At 31.5% G+C, this 20,977-nt stretch overlaps 1 protein-coding gene across 1 annotated transcript; it reads right to left on the minus strand.

The window, feature by feature from the left end:
* Positions 1-93: 93 nt before the first annotated feature.
* LOC132741231 (serine/threonine-protein kinase Nek9-like) lies at positions 94-15,056 on the minus strand (the record flags this gene model as incomplete). Its single annotated transcript, XM_060729360.1, is given in 16 exon segments — positions 94-162; positions 544-705; positions 2,209-2,255; positions 2,879-3,079; positions 3,308-3,452; positions 4,191-4,328; positions 4,587-4,704; positions 5,005-5,066; positions 6,165-6,269; positions 6,633-6,714; positions 7,176-7,225; positions 7,725-7,830; positions 9,940-10,010; positions 10,762-10,814; positions 11,065-11,242; positions 14,878-15,056. Coding segments are annotated over 16 exon segments (1,728 nt in total), but the record flags the coding sequence as incomplete, so codon positions are not given.
* Positions 15,057-20,977: the final 5,921 nt, after the last annotated feature.

Consider the following 20,977-nt stretch of genomic DNA (forward strand, 5'->3'; position numbering starts at 1 on the left):
TATTGAGTTTAAATTTTCCCAAATAAAATGTTTCCTCTTTTTTTATCAAAATTGTCTCAATCCCTCTATCAGAGAGTTACTTGCCCCTTTGCAGGAGACAACATTAAGTCTCATTAAAGGTCTGACTAGAGTAAAGTTCAATTTACATGGTATGTCATACACCTAAAAACAGAAAACTTTTACATTTATTCAAGTATTCTATGGATACATGTATCATCTTAATATCTTAAATTTTTTAAAACATACATATATTGTTAACATTAAAAACAACCAATCACTGAGGGTCTAAAGGTTTTAAGTGCTTTCCGCAAAAATTGGATTGTAGGTTGAGGCTCTACTTGAACTAAATCTATGTTTCTCTGTAACATACTGACTTGTATAGGATTAAAGACTTAGAATGGACAGAAAAAGAAAAACATTTGTATGTAAAAGCCTTGCTTGAAATGTTCAGCTTGCAAATTTATCACATTTAATATTTCCAAACTTTTTATTTTACTTCTAACATGCAAATCAATTTAGTTATCAAACAGTATTCATTCATACCTTTGCTTTATGTTTTTTCAGTCCCGATGTTTCTGAGTTAAAGCCAAGTTTATTATTCTCGTTACTACCACATGCAAGTACTCTCCCCGTTGTAGTGAGCAGTATGGTACCGTCTGCTCCAGCAAACACGTGCTTGATCAGATGTCTCTTCTTTAAATCAACCTTGTTACATTATATGATAAACTTGTTACATACAAATTATCCTGAGCCTACCTTTATTTTTGTGGTGTGTTAGATTATAACAAAACCTTGTTACACACAAATTATCCTGAGCCTATGTTCATATTTGTAGGATTGTGAGTGTAAAGTCTGACAAAAAAAAATTTTATCATAAAAATTAAAAACAAGAGCACCACTAGGCGGAGCATTATATGCCCGAAAGTGTTTTTTTTTTTATATTAAGGATGAAGCATTTGTAAGACATTACATAAATTAAATAAAGTATTACCTCCTTCCAATAGCAATCCTCCTATAAAGTTTGAATATTGTGGGCCAAATAGAAATTAAGTTATGCTCCGGAAACTGTTTTCAGTTTTAAAGTAATAGTGACCTTGACATTTGACCGTGTGACCACAAAATCAATAGGGGTCTCCTTCCCAATATGGACAATCATCCTATGAAGTTTGAATATTGTGGGCCAAATGGAAATTAAGTTATGCTCCGGAAACTGTTTTCAGTTTTAAAGTAATAGTGACCTTGACCTTTGACCGTGTGACCACAAAATCAATAGGGGTCTCCTTCCCAATATGGACAATCATCCTATGAAGTTTGAATATTGTGGGCCAAATGGATCTTAAGTTATGCTCCGGAAACTGTTTTCAGTTTTAAGGTAATAGTGACTTTGACCTTTGACCTTGTGACCCCAAAATCAATAGGGGTCTCCTACCCAATATGGACATTCAGCCTATGAAGTTTGAAACACTGTGGGCCAAATAGAAATTAAGTTATGCTCCGGAAACTGTTTTCAGTTTCAAAGTAATAGTGACCTTGACCTTTGACCTTGTGACCCCAAAATCAATGGGGTCTTCCACCCAATATGGACAATCATCTTATGAAGTTTGAATATTGTGGGCAAAAAGGCCTTCAGTTATGCTCCAGAAACTGTTTTCAGTTTTAAAAAGTGACTTTGAACATTGACTGTCACTTTGTGACCCCAAAATCAATAGGGGTCTTCGACCAAATATGGACAATCATCCTATGAAGTTTGAACACTGTGGGCCCTGCGGAACTTAAGTTATGCTCCCGAAACTGTTTTCAGCTTTAAGGTGAAAGTAACCTTGACCTTTGCCCTTGTGACCCCAAAATCAATAGGGTCTTCTACCCAATATGGATAATCATCTTATGAAATGGAAATTAAGGTGTGCTCCGGAAACCAAATTGCTAACGGACGGACGGACAGGCAAACGGAGGCCAAGGGGTATAACATAATATGCCCGAAATTCTTTCGGGCATATAAAAAGGTGTTGTTTTTTTTACAAGAGAATAATGACTTTACCAGTGAAATTCCAACTTTTTAACCTCCATCAATATAAATTTATTAAAATTCTGAAAAGACTGTGTTTATATCATAAAACTCCAGAGACATCTTTTTCTCTCTTTCTTTTGTCTTACAAACAGTATTAATTTTTCATCAAATTTTAAGATTGTACATGTAAATTCTAATACCTTCTGAGGACTGGCAAAATCATCTTCAGATCCAAGCCCTAATCTACCTGAAATATTGAATCAAATAAGATATACATTATAGAAAACAAAATGAGTCATGTAATTACATGTTTGTAATCTGATATTAATAAAAGTAATTGTTGTTAAAACTCACCATACATGTAAATGAGTTCATAGCCGTTTAAAGGTAACATAGTTCACATTTTTGTAATCGATTTATTTTTATATCTAAAATGCAACATTGTTATATATCTAAAATTCAATTTTGCATAAAGTAAGTTTATTGCCATTTTTTTTCCTATGTTGTGCAATTACTAATTTCCATTTATGATACAGCACTTTAGAAAAGTTGCTTCAATTTTTAAAACAGAAGATTTCACTTTTGAAGAATTACATTAAATTATATACAACACTCATATTAATGGTGGTATGATATTGTTAATTTTATAGAACATATTTATGATCAACATAATAATATCAAAATCAGTACAATGCATTTAAACGTAAGGTAGGAATTATTAACCAAAAAAACTTTGCCAATTCCATGTATTTAAACGTTTCTATCATCTCTTACAGTATTAAATAAACAAATATGATCAAAAACAAAACAATGTATTTATTGTTGTACATGTATTATATTTAAAATTATATTTTTAATAAAAATTTTTACCAAATTCTCCACATCCCCATGTGTAGACATCACCATCTTTAGTTAGAGCTACAACATGATTATCCCCACATGACACCTCTTGTACCGGACAACTCATGAACACATTAACACAAACAGGGGAGGTAACCTCGTCACCTTCCTCGTTATCACAACCAAGACAACCGTAGAAATCTGAACCAAAACTGTATACTTGACCTTCATCTGTACAATGATAACAATCGTAATGAGTCAGGTATAGCATATACATAGTAAAAAATAGTTCAACAATCTTATAGTATTTATTCTGATTTCATTTAAAGACTAAAACAATAAAATATCCATGCCTTGATGAATTAAAGAATAAAGAAGTCAGCCACAAGTTAACTTTTTATGTTAATGTCATGCTTGAGTACATATGTTTTCATGACAATATACTGAACTAATATTTACCTGAGACACAGATAGTAAAATCCTCGCCACATTCAGCCTGTATAATTCCCACTCCCTCAAAAGCATCAACCTTCTTTGGTGTTTTATATGCTGCTGTGTTACCATGTCCAAGCTGACCAACTATCTTATCACCTCCTTGTAAATTCTACATAAAAACAACATTTCTGCACCTTTGTCCTAATATGATATGCTTCTTTGATTGGTTTTACCCAGATTTTTACACATATTTTTTTGGTCTTACCTGGGCAGTCAGACCACCTTGTTGGCTTTCTTAGATTACTCACCAGTCTAAATTACTTATTTTTTCTGCAAGTGGCTGCCTGGTCTTATCCCAATGATTTGAGATCAGTGATAAAGGGACAGATGTCTATATGACTTAATGTACAAGATTATATTAAAGATACATGTTTGCCTTCCTTTTTATTATTCATTTATGGTATTATGTGAAGCTAAATTATTAATCATGATATAAAAAATAATACATCAAGGTAATTTGCTAATTAAAATAATTTATACACGAATAGCAATGAAACTATTAGAAAAATCTGTGCTTAATCTCTATTTCTAAAATAAAATTTGTTGAGAATAGACATTGTTAAAATGTATCACAGTTCTTTAAGTAATACAGAACAAAAAAGTTTACATATTAAAGGATTGAAATAAAAATATCAAATACCTCTTTGCTACAATATATCTTGTGAAATATTACTAGATAATTGATAATTATTTGCAAAGATTAAGTTACTTATAATCTTAAAATATGTCTTGCAATATGTCTGGCATAACAAGAGTATTGAAAAAATTCAACAGGCATTCTTAAACAGTATATTTTGAATTAAAACAAAAAAGTTTACTTTTTTCCCACTATTATATATTCACTTACTGCCCATGTGTACACTTCTTTCTCCATGGTAACCACAGCAAAATGACTATGACCAGCTGATACCTGTGCAGCACTCCTGCCCTTTATAAACATGTCCTGCTTCTGTGGTACCACCTTACCACCACCCCACTGGAACACCTGAGAATTAACAAACATCTTAAAAATAACATTTTATCAATATCGTAACATTCGTAACATATTTACACTTGACTTGTTACACATGAACTTGAATTAATACTTACCAACTTCTGATCTTTAATCAAAAATAATTTGAACTTTCATTGAAACAAACCAACAGGTTTTCTTTGTCTTCAAAATTGGGAAAATCTAAAGTTCTCATTAAATTTATTGAACATATATGTTAACATTTAGAAAAGTGTTGTTGTAATCACTGACCTCTGTGACCTTTGATTTGACTACTGGTACCACTGTTTGTTCTGTTACAGATACAGATGTCTGGATCCTGGCTCTCCTAGCTCCTGTGTTTAATTCATAAACACGCTTTTCTAAAACACTAAAATAATTAAATAAAACTAATTAGTACACAAAGACAGGATCAAGATATTTATTTTTTAAATCATGAGCATATATCTTATATAACTTTAAAAGTTTTATTTTTATAAAACAGAAATATGTTGAAATACATGAAAAAAAAAATGGTTAAAAACAACACATTTTTTTAGATATCATTACAATTTTACATAATAAAAAATGTTTTTCAATTACACTGCTATAATTTATAAGTACTCTGATATAATGTATGTTTTAATATTATTGTGTAAATCATGTGGTATATATAATTATCAAGGAATACCTTCTATTACTGAGGACTTCACTTTCTATAACTTCCAGTGCTGAAGGTCTGTCTGCAGGATCCTGTAATGTATTATATGTAATGTATTATATGTAATGTATTATATGTGATGTATCATATGTGATGTATCATATGTGATGTATTATATGTAATGTATTATATGTAATGTATTATATGTGATGTATTATATGTAATGTATTATATGTAATGTATTATATGTAATGTATTATATGTAATGTATTATATGCAATGTATTATACACTCAGAGGCACTTAAAACCTGACACTGTTCAGCTTTTAATTTTGGAGGAAGGTTCACTATGTCTGACTTCTGTCACTGACTTAAGGTATACAAGCTTGTACTCCTGCAGGTGTAATTAGAATCATCAGTGGTGTGCGACACAAGACATTCAAAATCAATGACATGTACTTTTTGGTTTAGTACCTATATAATTGATATGAATCATGGTTAATGATTTTTTTAAGCTCCAACAAGAAGCATAGGCATATAAACATGTAACTTTGTTAACATAAGCTGAATATATAAGCTTATAAATCATGATTACATAAGAAAACATAAACTTTAAAAGGAATTCCTTGAACAGTTTTTTTAAGAACAAAAAGTAAATGAATGGAAGTAATACTAAAAAGAACCTTTTCAGAATATTGAATAAGAAGAATTACATAATGTGTGTAGTGGGCGTGATAATAATGTAAGTGTAATTAGTCAACTTTTATTATTAACTTAATACAGAATTTATAAATTTATAGTTCTCAGTTAATAACATATATCTGTCAATATTTAAATCATATACCTTATTGTTTCCATTAAATGCCCCCATGGAATTGCATTTTTATGGGGGTGGGGTGGGGGCTTATTAAAACTATAAAATGTGGCTTTAAGATTATCGATTAAAGATCTTTTTAATGATTTTAAATTACTGGAGTGTCATTAGTTGTTATTTTTTAAATAAAATATTTGGATTTTTATTGGATTGCTCTTTCATTATGGAATACGAAGATTTTTTCTTCTACTGGTGTCTGTGTGAGTGGAGGGTGGGTGGGGGGGTGGCAGTGCTAATTGGGTCAAACAATAAAGTAAGTCACTGAAACTTGAGTAAAGATGGTATTATAATCATTATTACAGGAAATTTGTCTAACCTTCTGCAGTAATTTATCAACTAGATCCCTAATAGCCTTAGAATATCTGCCATCCACACTACCATGTTCACCACATACTATCTCATATGCAAGCCGTAGATGATTCTATAGGAAAACAAATAAATGCATAATTATCTATATATATTAACACACAAACTGAATTTTATTTGAATACTTATAAATGGCAACTAGTCTAGACCTATTTTTTCCTAGATAATTATCTCATATTAAATATGTACTATGTAAGGTTAAATTTTAATTATCCTAAATGATATCTCAAGCATTATCCCAAGTCATCATATATCTTTAACATTAAATATAACTAAAAATTGAGTAAAACATTTAACTTTTGCAATAAAATGAGAAATCTGACGCCAGAAAAATATATGAACTATGGGATGCAATACTGGACAAGTTTTTACAGCTGTCGCGTAAAACTGAACATCTGCAGTCAAAAGTTAGACTTACAGTTCCTTGGAAAGTTCTAGTCAGTGTTAGAAGTTCATATAATACACAACCAAGGGCCCACATATCTGTTTTATAGTCATACCTGTAAATCAAATAATACTTTGTAATAAAACAATTTTGTCTTCTCAAGATACATGAATATTTAAAACTAATGATTTTTTACATGGCACCTTACTTGGATCAATTTATAAATACAATTTTTTTGTTATGGCATGTAGACAAAAATACTGAAGAAAAAATATCATTAAAAATGGCAAATTAGAATTGTGTGTTGGTATCTAACTATTAACCTGCTTGAAGAGAATAGCATTTGCCACCAGTATTAAAACCAAACTCCATACTGTTGGTAGTTCTAATTTTGTATTTTGATAAAATATTGGCTGTTTCAGTTTTACACAAACTCAGTAAATTAAGGGATAATGGAAAAAAAAAAGCTTTAGCTCATTGTGTAAACATGGGATGCATATTGTATAATGACATTTCATACATGTACATGGTATTGCTAAAGTTAAGAAAATATGATTTTCTTTATAACCAACTTACTTTGCTCCCTTCATTATTTCAGGTGACATATACAAAGGTGTACCAAGTACCTGAAATAAATCAACCTTAAATTATATACATGTATATCAAAAATATGCCCAGATTGTTTTGCATTAGGATTATTCTTACTGTAAATTATCAAATTATCATTTGATTATACATGTATCATGTACATTATATCTACACAAACATTATAAGAGGTTTTTTTTTTTTAGAGTGGTGAAGCGACTAAATTGGACAGGAAATTTAGAACAAAGTAACTTCATCAACTAAGAAAATTGGGGAGAAAATTTGAAATCAGACTTTATTTAAAAGTGACTAAAGTTTCTTATGAATGTGCTTTTTAATAAAAATATATTTTTTGTTTTTATTTTCATCTGTTGTTTTTTCCATCAAGCTTTCAATATGTCAATCTCTTCAACCTCTCAAAATGCTGAGAATATAAAAACTTGCTGAAACAAATACATTAAATCATGAATAAAGAATGTAAGTTTACATAAACCATTCCGTGTAAGTTTAAAGTCTACACACTGTACAGAAAATACCTACAGTCTGGGCCATTTCTGATGTTGACTCGAGAACTTTTGATATACCAAAATCTCCTAACTTTAAAAGGTCTGTCTTCGTCATGAAGATGTTTAAACACTTTACATCTCTGAAAAATAAGTATACAATATAATATGTAATATCTTCTAGCCATTATGAGTATTACAACAGGACAGTCATAGTCTAAGGCCCTCATGGAAGATGGGAAAACCGAATGTGCTAGCCTCATAAAATACTTTACTTTACTTCACTATTTTACTGCGTAAATAAACAAGTGAATGATAAAATGACTAACCAAGATTAATGGTATTAAGTTGTTTTATATATACATACTAAATGCAAAACATGATATGTCTTTTTGTTTACCATGTCAATGATAATAAGACAGTTTAAGTAATAAAAGACAAATATCATTTCAAAACAAAATATTGCTTTGTGTACATTTATCATAAGACCATGTGGAAAAATTCACAATTCAAAATACTTTCATTTAAACACTAAAGCATATCAATGATGTCATTTAAAAAATCTCTTACATACATTGTAATCTTTTCCAGGCACACCTCTGAAATTCTTGAAACAATTTTATTCTGGGAATCAAGAATGTTGTTAAAACTTTAAGGGCAACACAGTATTGTAGTTGTTGTTAATTAAACATCATTGTGATTTAAAGGAGATATATAATAAAAACAAGAGCTGTCAGTAGGACAGCATGCTCGACTATTCTAAGTGCTTGATAGTAAAAGAGCCTTGATAATGTTAAATTTTTTAAGTTCACAAAAGGGCTCATTTTTTTTTATAAATTCACGTTATAGGCCTTAGAAAGAGTCTTATTATACAGTATTGGCTTGACTATTCGGAGGGTAATGTCACAAGGGTGTATAATAATACTAATTACCTATGAATACATAATTTGACAGAAAAGGTACAAAGGCTTGTTATTAAGATGTTTTATCAAGTAAATCACTGCTTAATAATTATGAATGCATAAAATTGTCCCAAAAAAGGCACAAACCCTTCAGTAGTTATTGAGATAACAGCTTACAAGCAAAACTTTACCATGAATTTCTAAGTTGAAAAAGGGGAGAAAAATCAGCCTAAGTGCAAGATAGAATTATGGGTCTTTGTCAGGGACCTACAATTATGACCATAAATGCAAATGTGAAGTTTTAAATTAATATCTTTAATAGTTATTGAGATATATAAAACTTGCATGTAAACATTAACCAAGAGACTAAGTAGAAAAGGGGAAATGAATCAGCCTTAATGCAATACAGTTATGGAACTTGGTCAGTGACATACAATTATGACCCTCCAATTATGACTCTAAGTGCATGGGTTAAGTTTCAAGTAAATATCTTTGAAGACCTTTAACCTTTAACCAAAATTTCTAAGTTTCAAAGGGGCAAATAATTCTGCAAATATTGCAGGCAGAGTTATGCAATTTTGCAAACTGATGTACATTGTTACTATAAAAAAGTATTTTAAATTTCAATTGAATATCTCAAGCAATAATTGAGATATTTGACTTTACAAAAAAAACTTTAACCAAAATTTCTAAGTTCCAAAGGGGCATAATTCTGTCAATATTGTTGGCAGAGTTATCCAACTTGTCAATCTGATGAACCTTTTTACTATAAATAAGTATTGTAAGTTTCAATTGAATATCTAAAGCAATAATTGAGATATTTGACATTACAAAAAACTTTAACCAAAATTTCTAAGTTAAAAAGGGGCATAATTCTGTCAATATTGAAGGCAGAGTTATCCAACTTGTCAATCTGATGTACCTTGTTACTATAAATAAGTATTGTAAGTTTCAATTGAATATCTCAAGCAATAATTGAGATATTTGACTTTACAAAAAACTTTAACCAAAATTTCTAAGTTAAAAAGGGGCATAATTCTGTCAATATTGTAGGCAGAGTTATCCAACTTGTCAATCTGATGTACCTTGTTACTATAAATAAGTATTGTAAGTTTCAATTGAATATCTCAAGTAATAATTGAGATATTTGACTTTACAAAAAACTTTAACCAACGCAGACGCCGACGCGGATGCTGACGCCGACGCCGGGGCGACTACAATAGCTCTCATATTCTTCGAATAGTCGAGCTAAAAATGATGGCACAATATAAAGCTGCACTACTGTATATTTTTTAAAACAACTATAACATAACAAAGTTATAATGTCATTAGTTTTATATTTTCTCCTACCTGTGGATGATACCATGCTCATGACAATGAGCTAAAGCAGATGTCAGCTGGAACAAATACCATTTCACCATCTGAAATATTCATGCACAAATCATACTTATAGTAAATAAATGTAAGACCATTTGATAAAATATGTTCAAGTACTTTTTGGCACTTTGATTTCCTTTTAACCTAAATTTTTCAATTATTACACAATTATGTTAACATGACTGTGAAATTTACATCATTCAGTATTCCAGAAGAAAGGAAGCATCATAGAGTGTATGTACCTGATGTAATCTGATTTACCAACCACAACCTATATTACGAAAAGGTAGAACAATCTCTTTTTTCAGACATATACTAGTTCTCAAGCTAAGAAAGTAGTGAAAGACTTACATGCACATTCATACCTGTGTGTCGTTGATTTGAAAAGATAGATTTAAAAATACTTAGCACATGATATATTAAGTACATTTCAAATATATTTTCTCCTTACCCTAGACAAAGAAAATTCTTGGGATTTGTTATCATTTGAACTATCACTTACAGGTTTATTCTTTTACACTAAAACCCCTGAAAAATAGATCTTTGACATTCAAAGGGTATTCTTTCCCTGTGGGAAACAAGTTTTAAGTTTATTGTAACACATGGTAGCATGACAATGGAACCCCCTTGTTGTTGTGAATAACTATAAACAGGTTCAAGCACACCCTGTAGAATGCTTAAAATGACGACTGGAATCAAAAGGTTAAATCTTTTAGGACAGGACTAATGATACAGTAGTTGAGGATTCAAGATACATTTTTAATAAACATCACTGTGAAAGCAAAATCAACTCACATCTTCTTGAAATAGTTCATTCTGTTTATCAATTTTTTGAGCCAATGTACCACCTACAATAAACATATTGAATATGATGAAAATTAAATTATAACAAATGTACAACATATATAAGTTTCAGAAAATGCATCAGAGTTCTTTACATAAAATATTATTAGTTTAAAAAAGAGAATGAAATAGCACTAAATAAATAAACACATGACTCTTTGTCTGAATATTATAAGAAATAAACAAATAATTTAACACAATGTTCTTGAGTTCATAGAAAGGTAAGATACCTAATTGAAATAAAGTATACTTTACCATTTGCATACTCAAGTTCAATGAGTAATGTTTCACCATCAAGGAAGTGATTATAATAAGTTATAACATTTGCATGATTAAGTAGGGAGAGAATGTCTATCTCATTAACAGCATCTCTTTTCTCCTTCTCTCCTAGCCTTGCCATGTTGATTTCCTTCCATACCACCAGGCTGTTGTCCTATAAAAGATACCATACACATACACACAATGTACACAAAAAAAAACCTCATAGCAACATCTATATTTAATGTGGCAGATTGACCTAAATGTTACCTGGGACTCAGTATAAATATTTATGTCCCAGATGGAGGTGTCTGTGGCTGAGTGTTGTTAAAGTTGATGACTTTAAACCACTTGCCACTCAAAGCTTTGGTTTGAATCCCTTCAGGGACTCTGGATTCTTTTATGTTAGGAAGCTATCCAGCTAGCATAAGTATAGTGAAAGTTACCTGCTGGTAATGATTCCCTGTGTGCCCAAACAAGAAAAGGACAAGGAACCAAAATAACCTCCAATGAAAAGCAGGCAAACTTATTATGGGAAAGTCAAAGGCCAGGACCGCGAAGCTTTGGCTTGCCCTGCTATAGACTATGCGTGTATATTTAAAAGAAAGTCAAATAAAAAACAATAAAAGAATATATAGAATTCTATACCTATCAATGAAATTTTCAGTGTTAGTTCTAGTTGGGCGCTGCCATTTTCAATGTAGCTGAATGATAATTGACAGGGTATTCCGATAAAGACAACAGTGATTTTTCTGGTTATATGACAGACTCCGATAAAAGGCCTCTTCCCAATTGAAATTTTCTTTAAATTCATGCAGTTTTCCCAAACATGTGAACTTAAACCTGCTTTTTTACTTCCAAAATTAGCCATTTTAGCGATGATTTTTCCCAAATCAAGTGGCTAAGGCCTCTTCCCAATTCAGTGAAAAAAGTCACTGGACAATGGCAACTTTTCTGATTAATCATCGACTATTCCGAGTAAAAACGGATCAGGAAGCGGTGCATGAAATACTGAATGACATCTTAAAAATGGAAAGATGAACAATTTCTTTACCGAATTCCCCGTTCATAGGCTTTGCCTAATTTCATATATCAAATGATTTTGACGTACTTCTAGCAAAAATTTTCAAAACCATCACTTTTGAAGATACTTATGTTTCGTAATGCTCACTTTGCGAGCAGACCGGGCCTACTCTTCAAGCTCACTATTAAAATGTCAAAAATTCATTTAGTAGCAGGCTCGAAGAGCTGGCCCAAAGGGCCTGCTCGCAAAGGGAGCTTTACGGTAACGCGAGTACCTGCTGGATAGTGATGGTTTTGAAAATAATTCATAAGAGCTTTCCGCGCCATAGGTAGCACCTAATTTCATATAAGCGAGTACCTGGTGCTAAGTGATGGTTTTGAAAACTTTCGTTCGAAGTACCGAATTGGACACATAGCAACTTTTCGAATTACAATACAACGATGAAAGCCGATGTACTCTGATTGAAAACGGAAGCATAGACTGGTGTCCTCCACACTTATATAGGAACCGTAATAGAAAGGAGGAACCAGAATAAATGGAAGCAGTGAATAAAATACCAAATGACAATTTTAAAACCGAAAATTCCAAATAAAAATGAACAATTATTTTAAACTATTTTACGGTAAAAGAAAATCGAGCTCGCTTTGAGGCTTTGCCTTTTTGATACAGGGAAGTCAAACACCGGGCCCGCGAAGCGGGTCCGGGCTTTGGCTTGCCTGGCTATAGACTACATGTGTATATTTAAAAGAAAATCAAATAAAAACAATTAAAAAAATATATAGAATTCTATACCTATCAATGAAATTTCAGTGTCAGTTCTAGTCGGGCGCCGCCATTTACAATATAACTCAATGATTATAGGCGGGGTATTCCGATAACGGAACAAATCTTTTCGGATAAATAATAGCGAGCTCGACGAGCTGGCCCGAAGGGCCTTCTCGCAAAGCGAGCTTTACGGTAACGCAAGTACCTGCTAAGTGATGGTTTTGAAAACTTTCGTCCTAAGTACCAAATTGGACACATCGCAACCTTTCGAATTTAAAGATAACGGTAAAACGGATGTGTAGACTGGTCACCCGCGCACGTCTATGAGAGCCATAATTGGACAGGGAACCAGAATAATGGAAGCTGTGTATAAAAAATGAAAAAGCGCCATTTTGTTTGAAATCTGATAAAAAAAAAAATTTTTTTGTCGAATTTTGTTGTGAAAACTATCTAGAATGAAAGAAAATGGTCTAACTAAGAAAATAAATCCGAACACCAATATCTTTTATTCAGGCATTAACGCTGTACAGACGTTTAAAGTATTGTTTACGTGACGTCACAATGTAGCGCCAAACAGCACGTGCAAAACAAACAAATCAAGTACGCTATTTTAATGTCGCAAATGTTTTAAGTTTTACATTTATTTCACTTAAAATAATCTTTATTTCGCTTGAAAAATTATAGAGTGAAATAAAATAAACAAAGTTTTATCTCGTTATTTATTTCACGACAGGGATGGGGCCATATTTAACACAGTACGTGTGACGTCACACGCACTAGTCACTGCATTTGAGATTATTTCATACTATTTCAAACATCGAGCTCGCTTTGAGGCTTTGCCTTTTTCATATTAATCGTTGAGTGTTCCGAGTGAAAACGGAAGCGGTGCATGTAATACGCGGAAAGTCCGAGCGGGGCCGAAGGCCCCGCGAGGGCTGTAGCGCTCTTAGATAACATGTATGACGCGTATCAGTTTAAAGGAAATCAAATTCAAACTATATGAAAATTTCAAAAAAATATATATCCTATACCTAATGGGCTGCGAAGAAATCCTTAGTTAACTGGGCGCCGCCATTTTGAAATCCTTTTGAACGCTTTTAATGAGCGTCTACATAATTCAGACTATTGCAGACGCATGCTTAGTAACACTTCCGCAATCTCCTACGCAGTGATCTCCCCTTATCAGTACAGAGATCTCTGCCATCACAAACATTGAAATATCCAAATTAGGATATTTATATTTTTTAGCTTTTTAATTTATTTTTCAGTATTTTGTGTACTTTTGATAATTTTTTGTTAAAATATAACGGACGTAGGTACAAAAAGTTAAAAATAAAACAGAAAGAGAAAAATGACGTTAGATTTTCTATGTAACGGTCGATATTTACATTTGAATTTCGACGTTACGTCATGTGACTTTCATCATCATGTGACGTCTGTGAAGGCAGTGATTACAATTATGCCAAGGGAGGTAATCAGTGTGAGGAGTTTGACACTTCCGGTGAAAGAATGATGTACAAAATCAGAAAATAAACCTGCATTTCATTGATAAGAATTATAGTAACGACTATAAATATAAAAAGTTATTCAAACATATCCTTTTTGATAAATTAGCACATTAAAAATAACGTAAAAACAACAACTGTGATTAGAGATTAACAAAAATGGCGGACGGGATTTTCCAAACGCCGACGCATGCGCAGAGGTCCGGAGTTTTTCGGAATAGGCCGAGCGTTTCCGGTGATAGGTTGAACACCACCAATTTATACGTTTTGTTTATTCAAAAAAGATCTGGTTTACAAGTACACTAAATATGTTATGCTAAAATCATAATTCATAAGAGCTTTCCGCGCCATAGGTAGCACCTAATTTCATATTACCGAATGACACCTTTAAAACGGAAAGAATGAAAGGAATTTTTTAACGACTTCCCCGTTCATAGGCCAAAAAAAGTTAAAAAAATCTTGGGCCATGGACATGGTTTAAGACACAAACTGAAAAAATACACAAATTATTCGTACTTCAATCTTCCTGTAAAGATTTGCTTCTGCAAAAGCCCCTGAACCTAAACCGCGGACAAAAATATAAGACGTTTCATGTCCGCCGTCTAAATAAGGTTGATTTAACTCAGAAATAACTGGGTCCTGTTCCTTGGCCGCCATTTGTAAACAAATCACATGGTTTCTGGCTTCGTGCACTTAAAATGTCTGTCCCATTGATTGATGGTACCAGTAATTTGCCGGTGCGCATAAGAAATGATACATTGGGATTTGAATGAGATTGCGAATGACATCGTTTAAACACCACTAAATAATTTAAATATTTTTGTTAAATTAGCTGAATGGTGACTGTTATCATATATTTTGTTATAATATATTCTTTATGCAGCTGCTTTAACCATTGTTGATTTTTACTTTATGTTACATATGCACTCCTAAGAGCCTACAGTATATGTTCATAATGTTGCATTGTTGAAATCAATCTTATCTTATATTATCTTAATATTAATCTTACATTAACTTATTTTAATATTATCTTACCATGGCTATTCTTATCTTAATATTTATTTTTAGCAGCAGACAGCGCAAACAGTTGAATTTGTATTTCATTTTTGTCATATATTAATCATAATTCTCCTTTTTACTGCAAAAATTGAACGATTTATACACAGACTATACAGAAAAGCGAAAATAGTCAATTGGCACCAAGGTTTGCAGATAATGATTATACGGCCGGTACCATACGCTAATTTGCAGACGTTGCCCATTCTTATATAAACATGGAAAAGAATGATCTAAAATTAATTTCTTTTATCTTTGACTTTACTTCGGTGGATACCTGTGTTGTAAATAATGATACAGGAGTCAATACTAGTAAAATAAGTCAGTAAAACGAAGTCCTTTTTATTCTTACAAATTTATTCACGCGGAAATATTTAAAATTGCGGTACCAAAGGGCACCCCTGAAATATGGTGTTTAGAATACAAACTTCCATACATTATCCGATTTATATCTGTTGCGTCCCTGTTATTCATACCTTGTATTCCATGTTAAATATCTGCGAACGTTAGATCAAGTGTATACGTGTATACAAATTAATGCAACAAAACGTAAACATGAACAACGTTTCGCACAGGCACGCGTCCTTTAAGTTCCACTTCGCATAAAGTTTTCTATTTATTTATGTAAAGATACAGTCTGATTATTATTTCTGTAAATAAACCACTATAGCTTGAGCAGCGACTTTATTATCCATTTGAGAGAGAAATGTACATGTATTATGTATTATTTTGTTAATTACTTTACATTCACGTTTTTGCGCAATTTTGTCACGTTGACGTTGGCGTCCTAACGGACGTGACGTCATATATTTTGTACGTTATTCTGATGAAGACAACAGTCGAAACTAGTAAAGATTTTTAAAAAAATATGTGTTGTTTTGGTGTATTTTAACTCATGTATTATGTACAAATTACTGGCTACAAAACTATGGCTGTAACAACTTACAATTAGAAATAGTAATTAATTTAACACTCGTTACTTACACATAACCTTTATCTCAAATCTTGTGAAAGAAAATAATTTTTATAGGAGCCTATGGGACATTTTGTTTTACGTTACGTTTAAGCGAATGACATTAAAATACTATTTTAATGGCCATAGTAATGCATTTGCAATTAGTATAAATGAATGGGTAAAAACGACGACAAAATATGAAACAGGTCTTAGGTTGAATAGATATTTTAAAGACAGTCTTTAAAGCTATTGTATTATTTGGATAATTTCAACATTGTACACTAAAGTTTTATCACTGACAAAATCCTTACACTCTTACAGCAGAGCATTCAACCGAATTCAAGGTTTGAAATGGGGAAATAAAAAACAAAACAATTTGAATTTTGAATTTCGAATATAACACACAAAAACATATACACATCGAACGATCATTTTAATAATATTTATAGATCTATTATTTGAAAGTAATTAAACAGATAATTCTATATCTGTTTTTAATATCTGGTTTATTTGCAAGCAATTCTGCTCTTAATTTCATTGCAAATGAAGTAAATTTTGAAATATTTCTTATTTTTCTAATATTTTTACTTGACAAATGAAATTTATTCAGAGTAGGGAAGGAATAGTTTACAACTGAATCCTACAGACGAACCAATACCAGACATTGAGCTTATCGATGTTCGAAAACCGAATAGTGGCAGGTGGCGTTAAAGCTGCATGCCTCCAGAATAGCCAAAATATTTCAAGAAAATTAAACATGAGAAAAATATACTAAGATTTTACGAAAAGTAAAACGATTTAAGATTCAAGTAATAATCTTTATGTTATATGCGATTGAAGACTGATTTTGCAGTATTTATCACCATATCTCTACTGCGTTACTAACGTAGTATGGGATATTTTTGCTTATTTCAACATCCTTTTGTTAATTTACGTGGATTGCAAGTGCTGTTTTGAAACTGTAAATTATTTTCCTTGTTCACTTCACAATATCTAACTTTTAAACACATTTTTAAAATTTTCATGAAAATTAGCATGAATCTGAAGGCGTGCTGCTTTAACGGAAATACACGATGAAGTCGATAGGGGTGTAACAGTATACAGTTATTTCATGAGTCAAAAATGTTTCCCCGAGGTATCAGGGATGACATTTAGGACTGTTGCAAGAGGCCGAACGCACATGCGCATGCAGAGACTTCAGCGGTTCAACTAAACAGTTTTAAATAAGGAATTAGTAATTATAGGAGGCATTAGGTAATAATTAAAAATCTTGACCGGTCAACAGTTCATTTCATCAAATGTTGCGCATGCACAGGATTTCTGTGGTTCAATTAAACAGTTGTAAATAAGAAATTGATATTTATAGAAAGTAGTATGGGCAATAATAGTATTTGTTGCCTTAACATTCAAAACATAATTGAAATACTGAAGATAAGACAATAAGAAATTACAAATCAAACTTCAAATCTGCCAAACCAGTTATTAAGATCTGCCACGGATAAAAGATTCGGTTCCAATTTAATTTCTGTACGTGGCGTGCATGTGCGTACTTTTGGCCAGTCCTGAAATATAGACACAGCATAGTGTGACAAGCGGATAAATAACAGCAGTATACTTATAGTAAAAATAAAAATATATGCCGCAGATACAATAGCACGGTTTTTAAATTTGATTTTGTGTGCAAAACGCCTGTTTTACTGGTTATCACTGGTATCCACCCTCGTGACTACAGGCGTAGTCAAACGCAAACATGAACTAACCTATGCATAATATACGATTTCGACAGTTTAAAAAATTGCTACTACATATCAGAGCAGAGGTACAGTGCGAATGACCGTATAAAATATTTTACGATAAATCAAAACGAAAGTGACATGCACAGTCCGGGAATCGAGCCCGGGTGGCCCGATTCACAGTCCAATGCTCTACATATTGAGCTTACCGGACGTATTTCCGTTGTTAAGGGATTGCAGTATTTCAAAGGAACCGTAAAACATTATCTTGGTAAGTCAGCTTACTATTTATCAGTACAGAAAATATGTTTCACTGCAGTGAAAAATTAAATTATTACTGTGAAAATACGGAAAATGAAAATACGCATTTCATTTCATCAATATTTCACAATATTTCATGTATAAGTACATGTATATAATAAATAGACCTTTTTGGAAGGATATATATATTACGTGATCTATGTTAGTGTAAAAACAAATGACAGCAAAACAAAAAGATTGACTTACTTACTGTAGTTAAAACTGTATCGAATAGCAAATGTAAAACCAAAATGGAAACATATCTTTAAAAAAGCTATTAGAGACTGTAAATAACAGTGAAACCCAAGAAAAAAAAATACATATTATGTTTTATTTCTTTACAATTTAGACCTGATGTCTCCAGGACTCTGTTGATATAACGTTCATATAAAGTAGCTATTTTCGATAATTAACATAATTAATAGAACAATGACAAGATAATTACACTTGTTTCTTCAAAAATCAATTTATAATAGACCGATTTTCTTGATAAATGTTTATACAGAACGAAAGACAATACGATAATAACTCTATTTCTTATAATTACAAAGAACAAACATCAGAATAATTGCTTTTAATGAGAACACTGACTTTGATGACAGATGAGTAGCTGTTTTTATGACCAAAAATTGTCTTTGTCCTTTGAATCTATGCCATTACGTTTTGATTTAGTACACGGTGCCTGTGACAGTTGTTAGTAACCTTTTGTTGCTGTAAATTTTACTTCACGGTAAAGTATCATATTTTGTTAAATAACTTAGATTTGTGCAACAATACAGGCAGATGATGCTTTTATAGTGTTGTATCAAAGGACTGAAAAGTCATGTCATGCTGTATTACTATAACTATCTACCAATATTGTACACAATTTTGAGTAGAATTTCAGAATTAATAAATGTTAGTATTCATTTTCAATGAAATCTATTACTGTTTAATGTTACCAAAACAGAAATATGTAACGGGGAAATCTTTCATATTTCTTTTCTTTCAATTCGTTTTGTAACTCCTAAATTTTCACATGAAGTAAATATCGCTGTGTATGCATTCAAAATACAAAACTTTAGATTTATGATGACAATTTATCTATCTCCCATGAATCAAACAGGAAGAACTGCATTTAGATCTAATTAAAGTAATTGACGAGGTAATCTAATGCATTATATGTCAATCAAGTTGTTGTGAAGCTGTTTTAAGACGTAATTGCGCTTACAAAAAACAGCTGATACCAGAGTTAATAATATATCTAAGGTGCTATAGACTAGCACAAATAGGATTATTAAAGCAGCTGAAGCCCAAATATACTTCTTAAAGATAGTTATTAGTACGTTTTAACTAAAAGTAAATACTTTACTTTTCAGTGTAATTAAATAAAATGTATAACTTATTAGCAAATTTTGTCAAATTTACTTTCGCTACAAAAATCGAATGTTTTACAATGTTACAAAAATGTCATAAATGTTCGGGGAAAAACATTTAAAGTTGAAAAATGTTTCTAGAGAGCATATTGGGGCTTATGAACATAAATCAAACAGATAATTATTCTGATTTAGATAAATCGGTGTAAACTAATTACTGTGTAATAGAAACAATGCGTGCTGTGTTATCATTAATCGTCAGATGTGAAAAATATTCTAGTATATGATACTCCAAGCGTTCATGTAATCAACTTCAATTACTTTAAAAATCTATAAATTACTCGGTAATCTATCACTATTTTACTGAATTGATGATTTTCACCCTCTTGTATGTAGTTTAGTGGAGTTCTATGAAAGCTTATTTAAAGGAAAATAATTTATGATATTTACTGTAATCTATAGTAAAAAAATTGTTTTATGACACAAAACACCGGGTTCTTCGATATGGCAAGTATAGAATATTCGCTAGAATACAATAAATAACGGCCTGAAATATATATAATTATTTTTATTAAACCATGCACTTTTAAGAAGAGACAATGTGAGTTACATAACTAACGTTTCCCATACTTTAAATAAGAGCAGGACAGAAATTTTATTTCGTAACGTATACAATACAGTATCTTGCTACATTACACATCTCAAATATTATATAGAGGATATTTGTTTGTGTGTAAGATGAAATTTTATTTCATCGAGTGGGCTTTAAAAACAGTATTCTCACGAGTGGCGTACGCCACGAGTGAGAATACTGTTTTTAAAGTTCACGTGATGAAATAAAATTACATCTTACACAACAAACAAACAAATTTTCTTTTTATTTTATGCTTAAAATCAAGTTTAAACAAAATTTCCATAATATTAACGTTAATATTAAAATCTGTTTTCCCTATTGAGAGCCCCATTATGTCGGAATTTCTCATTAAAAACAAGAAGTCTTGAGCCGAAAATAAGTCCGACAATCAACGTTATATGGCGGTGATATTATTCATTTTATTAAAAAAATATGAATGATCGCGTGTTTTAATAATAAAAACAAACAATTCATATAGGATAAAAAGTCCAACCATCCATCCATTTCCGTTACTTACTGCGAATTTATATTAGACCTGGCTTTGTAAAATGTAAGCGGCACCCATTTTTTAAAGTTGTGTATT

This window comes from Ruditapes philippinarum, unplaced genomic scaffold (assembly GCF_026571515.1).
Source record: "Ruditapes philippinarum isolate M1 unplaced genomic scaffold, ASM2657151v2 ctg255_1_1_1_1, whole genome shotgun sequence".
Taxonomy (NCBI): domain Eukaryota; kingdom Metazoa; phylum Mollusca; class Bivalvia; order Venerida; family Veneridae; genus Ruditapes; species Ruditapes philippinarum.